General features: G+C 43.0%; 1 protein-coding gene across 3 annotated transcripts; it reads right to left on the bottom strand.

Annotated features, from left to right (window-relative positions):
- Window positions 1–995: 995 nt before the first annotated feature.
- On the bottom strand, window positions 996–4,326 carry LOC136497491 (nudix hydrolase 13, mitochondrial-like). Of its 3 annotated transcripts, none has more exons than XM_066493313.1 (5): window positions 3,804–4,326; window positions 3,480–3,705; window positions 3,303–3,386; window positions 1,709–1,864; window positions 996–1,557 (listed from the first exon to the last, which is right to left on the bottom strand). In XM_066493313.1, the coding sequence occupies exons 2-5, from the start codon at window positions 3,669–3,671 to the stop codon at window positions 1,372–1,374; spliced, it is 618 nt and encodes a 205-aa protein (XP_066349410.1). In that variant the 5' UTR covers window positions 3,672–3,705; window positions 3,804–4,326; the 3' UTR covers window positions 996–1,371. The 3 variants fall into 3 exon arrangements, with proteins under 3 accessions (XP_066349410.1, XP_066349411.1, XP_066349409.1); XM_066493314.1 differs by having other exon boundaries at window positions 3,480–3,686; window positions 4,210–4,323; XM_066493312.1 differs by having other exon boundaries at window positions 3,480–3,686; window positions 3,804–4,322.
- Between the last annotated feature and the right edge of the window lie 6,184 nt (window positions 4,327–10,510).

Below are 10,510 nucleotides of genomic sequence, written 5' to 3'. Positions count from 1 at the left end.
TGAAAAAATAATGTATGGTTTGTTCCTTATATATACTTTACATGTCCAATTTCCTTTGGCTACGTAAAGAAATAAAATATGATTTTTTTAATTATTATCCATAAATAATTCAAATCGATGAAATACAGTTGGATCTTTTTTTTTTGACAATGAACTGGAGGAACTTAAAATGAATTCACTGTCTAATGTATCTTCTTTTGCACAATTTCTACCATCTATCCAATGTTCTCGGATGCTGTTGAAAATTTTGATTCCTTTGGTTGCTTGTTATTAGTTCCTAGAAGCCTTGATTTTGTATCTGCCCGTTTATTTACATCAACAATATTGGTAGTCACATTAGGCTTACAATTATTCTCTTACCAAATTTGTGTATCGTTAGTTTTTTTGATATGTACTACTTGTTTGTTCTTTATTGTTAGATCATCATAAAATCCAACAATACATATTCTTTCTTCTTCCTTTAACAATCTCATAATTTGTTCGTCTTCTTGGCTTTTTTATTCTAAATCGTTAGATTATCATAAAATAAAATGATGTATATTAATTTTTATCTGATTAATCTCATAATTTCTAAACTCTCTCCACGAAAATGTGTCTTCTTTTAACACTAGTGTGTATATATGCTTTTTCACCACAGTACACGTGAATTCTTGTATTGTGTACCTGTTTGGGCTCTGCTCCTTAGTTCTTTATAAAACGAACTCATTGGGCTCTGGTCTCGTCGGCCATTGATGAATTGAACATCCATTACTAAAAGCATGTTCCCCTAAAAAAACTAAAAACACGTTCAGGACACAAATCAAAACGTTCCTGTCGTATTAGAAGCCATCCCAAGTTAAATAATGATTCTTAAAAATATAGCAAAATTTTTCAACCTGCTAGTAATTTTGAGGAAAATCTATTCCGGTTGGATAGGGGAAAAAAACAAAACCAAGTGATTATATATAGGAGGACAGTTGAAAGCGGTGGAGAATAAGGTTAGCACAACAAGCAACGATAAAACAGTGGAAAGCTTAATGACATGACTTCACAAAGCCATGTATTCGTTCAATTTAATCCGTGGCCTAACCAAAATCATTTACAGGCCCTGGGTTGGCCGGGCGAGTTTGCATACGCACTGCATTTGTTGAAGCCAGTAGCCAGAGCATTTTTAGTTTTTTACCGACGATCTACCCTACGAATCGAAGCCAACCGACAAGAAGTTTGAAGGAACGGCCGTGACTGAGGTCTCATTGAGGACACCCAGATGACGATTTGCAGCGCATGATGAGAATGAGGTCGCTAGTTCTAGTTGCAAGGAACAGAAGAGCTTCAGATGATCGATTTTTCTGGCTGCTACGTGGCACTGGCATTGTTGAGGTAGCAGCAGCGCTAGCAGAGCGCCACCGCTCGATCCTTGGTGGCTGCGGCCGGCTTGACCATCATGTACACGCCGGCGTGGTCGCTGAGCCCCTCCGCGGCGGCGGGCTTGGGCTCCGCCAGGCGGTCCAGCAGCGCCGACAGCGCCTCGCGCATCCAGTCGTAGCGGCAGAGGCGGTACGCGTCCGCCGGCGAGACCTGCACGTTGCCATGCATCCAGCAGCCGTTAATAACTCTAAGCACCAGCGGATTATTGCCTCTGCCAATGGTATTGTTGGTACGTGATGAATGAACTGAACTGAACAGATCAGATGGATGGGATTAGACGGTTGGTTAGTTAGCAGCTCACCCACTGCCTGCCGTGGGTGTCCTGCTCCGGCCACTGCTCCAGCTCCTCGGCCACCTCCAGCGCGAAGATGTAGCCCTTGCAGGCGCCCCGGGGGCTGTCGTCGCTGCTCACCGGGCTGCTCTTGCTCCTGAACACCCACATCCCGAGCGCACTTCGCTGGGAGAAACAAAAATACACAGCATTCACTCATCAGTTAATCCGTTCTTCCACCTAGTGTTGGTTTCAACGAAGTTGATTTAGCAGCTGTTCGATTTCTTGGCTCTCTTTTATTCTATTATTCTAGACTGGGTGACATGTGTTTGCCAAGCAGGAGACACAGCACATGCATACTGGGCATGGATACAATGGCGAAGTAAATAAATAAATAAATAAATAAGGTGTGTTGACTGGCTCAGATCCCTGAAAAAGAAAACGCCTTCTCAGTTCTGAGTTCTGGGCTCTGACAAGAAGCCCAGGCAGGGGCGAATAAAGCGAGCAATCATTCACAATCTGGGATGCCCAACTCGATGACTGTAGCACCATTGTAAAAATAAATAAATAAAACTCGACCTGCGGGGTTATGACGGCTCCTGGTTTTTCTTTTTAAGAAAAAGATCTTCTTACACAGATCGAGAAAATTCTCGAACCCCGTCCACATCCTGACGCAGCGGTATCCTTGGCCAGTGAGATGGCGTCTGCCGGACCTGGGCCGTGCGGCACTCAAGGCGCACACACACGGACCACAGGCCCACGGACCTGGGCCGTGCGGCACTCAAGGCGCACACACACGGAGCACAGGCCAGACCATTACTGCGCTTTGGCACATGGGACGGACGAGGTGATTTTTTTTAACCTCAGCCTGAAATTCGCTCCCACGGAGAGTCAAACTCAGGACCTGAGGAGTGCCGCTAGACCACCTAACCGATTGAACTAGACGCCCTTTGGCACCATTGTAAAAATCAAATTTAAAACGTCGCATTGCGCAATTGGCGTGCTCATCTTGAACTCGTTTATCAGAAAACTTCTATGTTGAGCAAGTCAACGGCAAAGTCTCTCCTTTACTGTTGGTTTCTGACGATCCGCCGCAGCAATAGCTTATGTTTCGTGAGGGAAATGTCCCTGTCACTTTCGCTATCGAGCGAGCATCGTCGTTGTCGAATTCTTCAGCTAATTATTCAAGTGTGTCCTCAGAAATCTCTAGATGTCAATGACCTCAATCCAGGGTTTTTTGTTTTTTCGGGCCAGTAAGAAGCCGGTTCGGCTAACTAGAGATCATAATCACAAGCAAACAAAGCAACCTGCACCATGACATGAGCTGCTCCGTTTCCTATATACAGACGGGCAGCTTTCATCGATGGATGAAGTGATTTTTTTTAAGCGGATAATCTTGCAACTAGTCAGCAGATGGTTGCTTGCTTTGCTAGGATCATGTTCGCCCACGTAACGATAACGGCGCGGACAGCAGGCGCCGGTCGCCATCAACTGCGTGCTTTTTTTTCACTCTCGGAGGATCGAGCGACTAGCTAGTAGATTGCTACGAAGAACGCCGGAGACGGACGACGCTAGCGACGTGGAGGCGAGAGCGAGACTGAGAGAGACAGAAGAGAGTAGTTACGTTGATGGCGCCCCTGACGCCGGCCTCCTCCAGCGCCTCGCGGCACGCCGCCTCGTGCACGTCCTCGTCGTCCTCCCACCCGCCCTGCAAGTGCCAGAGGAGGAACACGTTGTGCTTGCCCACTGAGATGTTGATCGCGTGCAGTTCTGAGGTGTGGCTGCTAGTTGGAATAGTTACCTTGGGGAAGACGAGGTCGTCCCTGCTGGGCGTGGAGACCATGAGCAGCTGCGGCTGGCCGTCCGCGCCCACGCGGTACGGCACGCACCCGGCCACCAGGCGGTACTCGCCGTCGTAGCGCTGCCGCAGCCGCCCCTTCCTCGCCACCAGGATCTTCTTCTTCTCTCCAGCTGACGGCGACGGCGACGCCATTTTCAATCTGCTGCACTGCACCAAGAAACCAAAACTGGAGACGGTTGGTGACTCAAGTTTTTTTCTGCAGAGTTCAGAGGAACAGAGGATGAAAACGTGAAAGCATGCACGATGTATACTACGATGGCAAACCTTACGAGCGACGACGAGAACAAGCAGAGACCGAGCAGAGGACAGAAGAGACGAAAGAGCAGAGCTCAAGAAAGGATCAGAGATGGCCAGAAGGGGTTTGAAGCTCTCATTCAGTGGTTTGATTTTGATCAGGGAGATGGAGAAGAGCTAGGGAGCTGAGGCGACGTAGGAGACGCTTCCCGCCCGATTTAAAGGCGCGAGGCTATGGTGAGGAGGTCAACCGCCATTAACGCACCAGCACCGGCCAACCAGACAGAGCCACTATTCCTATGCCCCGGAGCAGAGGCAAGAGGAGACTAAAGAAAAGAATTGCGGCCAGTTATACATATACAAATACAATGATTTGGGAGGAGGAAGAACCCAAGAAGAGGAGGAGGAGGAGGAGCACTGGAACAGTGCTACGTACCCCCTAGTAAAGAATGCGAGACCCGTTGAAATGGGCGGCACCTCGAGCCGGCCTAAGATTGGAATCCAGGAGAAAGCGGCTGGTTGGGGTTCGTTTTGTTTTGGGAGCAGCGATGGACGGGGGTGATATTTGTAGAGGGGCAACGCTTTATAAAACGAGTCAGGGCAGTCCCAATGAAAGAAACTAGTAGTTTCTATAATATAGGATATCGCACCAAAAAAGTAATCCTTTCCAACCCATGGTTTCTATGAGTAATAACTATTTTCTCTTTCTCTCTCCCAACTCTATCTTTTTCTCCAATGGGAGTGCGACACGAGGTCCCTAGAAACTGGTGGTTTCTCCCCAATGGCGATTTCATGGTTTCTTGGTGCATTGGGTCAAGAGTAGACCTGGTTTCTTCATGAAGAAACCATTTCTATGATTTTTGTTCTCTTTCTTCATTAATTACGTTGCCATGTCAGCATTTTGCCTACGTGGCAAGTCATTTAATGAGGATAGAAACCATCATCAATGCACCATTGGGACTGCCCTCACCGAGCCGCAAAGCCTGTGACACTGAGGGTTTTCTTTTTCTTCGATATAACACACTGAAGGTTAATAGAGGGACAACAAAAAGGACAAGTCGAGCTGCTATATTAGACTAGTCTCGGTAGATAGTATAGATGAAGATGGAGACGAAATAAGTTGTATAGAGATAAAACTTATCTACACTATTTTCAACAAATGTACTTTTTATAATAATAATTTATACCAACCGCTAATAATAAAGAGGCAAAATTTTAGCCTATTTTTTTAATCCGTCCTTTTTTTTGTCCATCTCCCTCTAACTACAGGACAATGGAGAATTTCTTCCGATCGGGCTTATATACATGGTCATACGACGCCCTCGTGCGGACGGCCACGTGCTGCACTCTGTTTAGCGGTCCACGTGGGGCCCGCATTGCCCGAGCGACAAGAGGGGAAGGGCGTGCGGTGCCTCCGATTCGGAAGGACCTGGCCACAGCGTCGTATGGATGTCATGCCGGCGCCGGAAGAAACGATGCAGCAGAAGATGGGAAGGAGAGATGCAACACCCGATCTACTTTTGAAACATCCAAATACAGCAGTTGCAACATACGTCTGAAGGCAGTTGAAACACTTCAAACTTGCTTCTGAAATACTTGAAAAGAACACCTAAAAACACTTGAAAACCATTGCAACCATACGCTACATCCAAATGAAACACATGCAACGTTTGTGTGAAATATATGCAACATCCAGATAAACACACTTGCAACATGCGTCCAGAAAACACAGATGAAACATACCTCTAGAACACTCGAAACATACGCTTGCAACATGTCTCTAAAACAAGTGCAGCATATGCAATATGTGCAACATACATCTGAAATGCCTGAAACACTTAGAAACAAAAATATGCAACATATGGGAGAGGAAGGCTGGGCCAGTCGATTCCGGCCGCCGGGATGGGGTGAGCTCGGTGGCCGGGGTGAGAGAGGACGTCGCGCCGGGGTGGGGGAGAGCCGTCCACTCCCTGCAACACCGTCGCGTCACCTCCATGGATCTCACTCATGCTCCATGGATCTCACCGAGGTGGGGGATAGGGCCACCGGATCCGCGGACGTTGGTGCTCCCAATGGGTGAGAACACCGGGGTGGGAGGAGGGCGCCGTCGGGGTAGGGGAAGCAACCACCGGGGTGGGGGAGGAATACGCCGAGGTGGGGGAGCGCGCACGTCGAGGTGGGTGAGGGTGCCGTCGCCGACCAGAGAAGTAGTCATGGCCGTGTCATCGGGGTGGGGCAGAGCGCGAGTGTGGAAGGGATAAGGATGGGGAGGGACGTGAGCGCGTGCGGGAGTGAGTGGTGGGAGGCGTCCGTCCGTCCAGACGTCTTAATCGTATCATTATCATTATCGTATTTGTTTTCCTATTCCTTCTTCCCTGCGTCTCTTTTTATCAATTCATTTCCTGCCCAATCGGTATCGTTCCCATCTTAGTTCCCTTTTTTCCTTTTTCCGTTTGCTATGCTGTGCAGTATCTATGCTGGTTTCTCTTTTTTCTTTTTCTTTTTTTCATCATCTGTTTCCGTTTCTTTTTTTAGTTTCCTTTTGCCTCTGTTTTTCGTCAACGTTGTGTTTCCGTTTTTTTTTTTAGTCTTTTCTTCTGTTTCCGTTTCTTTTTTTGCGTCTTTTTGTCCCTTTTCTCCACGTTAGTTTTTTTCTATTTTTTGTCCAAATTTCCACCATTCTAACTTCTTCTATCTTTTCATAAATACTAAAAATAAATAAGATAAATAATATTATGGATCTTTGAACTCTTGACCTCTTTCTTAAGAAAAATAAAGATTTTTGTTATGCAATTTTGTTGATTAAGAACAAAAATTATTTTGTTATAACCAGTTTAGCTTTTTGACTAACCAATTAAACTGTGAGTTGAGTCCGTTCTAAATAAATTTATCTCTAAACTGTACATATGTACGTACCAGTGTAATCCCCAATGAGAGTTACCATGCGAAAAATCAAGTCATAATCTCAACGGACAGACTAGTACTTTGATTATGGGTCCACAAAGAAAGTCATGCAACTTAATATTTAACTATATCAACACATAAATAATATAGAAATATCTCCGTGCCTTGCAACAGAAATAAATCTATCTAGATTGTATTTTAAATTTGATGCAGATTTAATAGGATATTGTCATACAATTGCCAATATTAGCTTATATTATAGATGTTACTATCATCATAAAATAAAGTATAACTTTTAAATTTTACATATGATAAAACATAACTAAGTATATATCATTTCAATCCTTTTTTTCATGAACATTTGATAGTTTTTTATCCATTTGCAATGCACAAACATATTTGCTAGTTTATGCTAAAATATCAAGCAAATCCATACATCATGTCCACAAACAAATAGTTTGATTATATAATAAGGCATTGATCTCTACATACTTACATAACGAAAATGAGCTAGCTTTGCTCCTGCTATGTGCCACAAATATAATTAGTGCATCCTTCATATTAGTAGCCAATGCACCATGGAACCTCTCCTCTTGATCACTAAAATAATCCTTACCAAAAGACTCCTTTTGGGGCTCCTAGCACAGTATTATTCATTCAGAGCCATATCAGCAAATTTGTTAAAAAAACACACATACTCCACAACCTGCACATAGTAGCAAAATTAATAATATTCAGCACACCATTTATTTTATTACTAAGCCAAAATTGACATATATATATATATATATATATATATATATATATATATATATATATATATATATATATATATATATATATATAGAGAATCAAAAGTGTGTTTTTATCTCAAAGCATGGAGCGAGGTGCAGTTGGAACACGGTGTGAATTTTTTCCCAGCTTGAGTTTTTCAATAACTAACAAAATGTAACCTTATTATTAAATTAAACCTAAGCCCTACAAACAAATCATCAGCTTTAGAAGAGTGTGTTGGATAAACTATCATCTTGTGTACTCCCTCTTCCAAACTATAAGCTGTTTTGGCTTTTCTAGATATATAGCTTAATGTCTTATAATTGGAACAGAGGAAGTATTAAACAAGCTAATTTTAGCCAAGTACTTCCTCCGTCTAGGAAATAATGCAACTATGTGTTGCGTGTCAGCAAAAATAGTTCACATTTGACTAAATTTCTAGTAAATACTATTCGCATTTACATCTCCAAAATAATTTTTTATAAAAATGTATTTTGTAATTAATCTAATAATATTTATTTAATATTATAAATATTGATACTTTTTTGTCTATAATTAATCGAACTTAAGATACAAAATCATGACATTGTGCTAGAATTGCATTCTTTTCTGGACGGAGGGCGGAGTAACAGTTACCTCTAACCATTAGTTAGTAAACCATTAGTTTTAGCTGTTCAAATCAAACAAACCATAAATAAGGAAAATTTATTCCAAACCTGAAATAATGTTCCAGCCTAGGCTACCAGCCTACCAATGATTACTAGGCAGTTCAGATCTTGTTAGGAACTCAATCTTCAATCACATCAACATAGTCAGCTGGAACCAACTTAACCACTGGGCTCAACGACTGTTCATTATTCTCACCATCCTCTACATGATTGCTTCAAGCTACCAGCCAACGTATTGATCCTTTGATAGTCCAAATCAAAGCATCCAATTTCCTCAGAAATATTTTTACATACGGATATGTTGATATATATCGACATTTTTCTCTATGAAAAAACAAATATTAACTTGACTGCCTATTTGGCAGCGAAGTTTCTTTTGCTGATAACATTTTGTGAGTACGAGATTGGGCTCCGTTTTGTCAAGTCAAGACGAACCATGTTTGGCCGCATGATAAGGAGATAGATAGCTTCAACTCGCAAATTCTTTTAATTGGCTCCCATGGATATCAATTGAATTTTCATTGGCTCCTCACATGCAGTACCAACCCAAGACGCTTGGGAGTCAAGGTCGCTATCATAGATAGATTACACATTAGAGCACACATTATAAATTGGACTAGTTGATCTCAAAATCGATTACAAAACTTGTGATTGGATTCCTTAGTCATTCTTTTTATAGGAAAAAGTAGCGACCAATATTAATAGAGAAGAAACAACACATATGAAAGGTCCCAACCTAGGTGGACTAGTATGTGTTTATGTGACATACACAGATGATTAGTCCACAGGTACATGTATGTGAGCAATACATGCCATGGAGGTGAAATGGTTTTTGGATATGTTGCAAAGCTCACACATGTGATGAAGGAGCTCATTGCATATGAGACATGACATTGAGTCATGTGACTAAGGTGGAGAAGATCAAGACAAGACTTGGCTTGATGGACCAGTTACAAGTATGAAGGGCAAGTTGAGTGATGACTTGGCGCAATGGACTGAAGCAACGGTGAAGAGCAAGTGAAGTCAAGATCGATGAACCAATACGGTCACGTGATGATATAAAGTGGATTATATCATATCTGATTGGTTGGTGCATGTGTTGCATCAACATTGAAGGAGATGGAATGTAATGCGTAAGGCAAAGATATATTTGTAAGGCATTTCATTTCACCGGTCATAGGTGTGTAGAGAAGTTTATGATCGGGTTTAGGATAGATGGTCGTACCATCAAAAGGGGCAAACTTGTTTGCTTATTGGTCATTTAGTGCCACTTGAGCGATCTAACATTGCATACGGATCGAGTGGCGTGGTGAAATGAGTGATAATCCTTTAGAAAATGTTTGTAAAAATGCTAACACACTTGCACATGGTGATGTACACTTGGTAGTGTTGGCACATTTGCACAAGGGATGAAAAAGAGAAGAGACAGGGGTCTCTGGGTGTGATCGGACGCTGGCTCCAGAGTGACCGGACGCATCCGGTCGCTAACCTTAACTCAAGCGCGTAGTGAAACAGTGACCGGACGTGAATGAAACAGTGACCGAATGCTAATGCAACATGCGACTGGACGTGCCTGTGTAACTATTCCTCGGTAGACAACACGCTGGGTGAGTCTGGTCAGTGGTGACCGGACACGTCCAGTCGCTAAAATACCTCTCTAGAACCTCTCTGTTCGCGACCAGACGCTGGGTGATGGCGAGTCCGGTCAAGTGACCAGACGCTGAGTTCATTTGCACGCATTGGGAGCCGTTGACGCCCAACGATAACATTCAAACGGTCACTACACGTGGCATGCCACTACACCAGAACACCAAGATTAGTGATGGACGGTCTGCCGCTAAAAGCGGCTACAACGACAGACAATCTGACGCTAAAAAGTTATAGCAATAGACTTCTACAGATGGTGTAAGTCCTGTCGCTAAAAATCTTTAGCGACAAACAGTACTTTTAGCGACAGATAGTCTGCTGCTACTCTTTAGCGATAGATAGCCTGCCAGTACTCAATAGCGACAGACAATTTGAAATTACAAATGTTTTTAGCGACCGATGGTTTGACGAGATCATTTAAATGCATTTAAAAAAAGGCCATTTGGTTGCAAATTAATATAAAAGTAACATCATTGTGCACGTTTCTCATACAAATAAATTCATTCATGACCAAGTCCAAACACTCACTAAGACATACATATATGGTCAACCATTACAAACATGAATCAATGATTCATCAATGATAAGTCTACAGTATCAGCTACCTGTATCCAAAAGAGATAAACTAGCACCTAAATCAGCTTTGAGTGGCAAATCATCCACAAACTTGCTGACTAGCACCGTAGTAGACCCTGAAACCAAAACCTAACATGCAATCAGTAACATGTTAACATAGATTCATGA

The sequence above is a fragment of the Miscanthus floridulus genome, chromosome 12, assembly GCF_019320115.1.
Source record: "Miscanthus floridulus cultivar M001 chromosome 12, ASM1932011v1, whole genome shotgun sequence".
Taxonomy (NCBI): Eukaryota; Viridiplantae; Streptophyta; class Magnoliopsida; order Poales; family Poaceae; genus Miscanthus; species Miscanthus floridulus.
This window is presented reverse-complemented; position numbering and strand designations above follow the sequence as displayed.

Coding starts and splice junctions, on each gene's coding strand:
- LOC136497491 (XM_066493313.1), bottom strand. CDS start 3,671: ATGGCGTCGCCGTCGCCGTCAGCTGGAGAGAAGAAGAAGATCCTGGTG. Junction 1,865..3,302: donor GCGTCAGGGGCGCCATCAAC/GTAACTACTCTC, acceptor TGTTTCTCCCAG/CGAAGTGCGCTCGGGATGTG. Junction 1,558..1,708: donor ACACCCACGGCAGGCAGTGG/GTGAGCTGCTAA, acceptor GGCAACGTGCAG/GTCTCGCCGGCGGACGCGTA.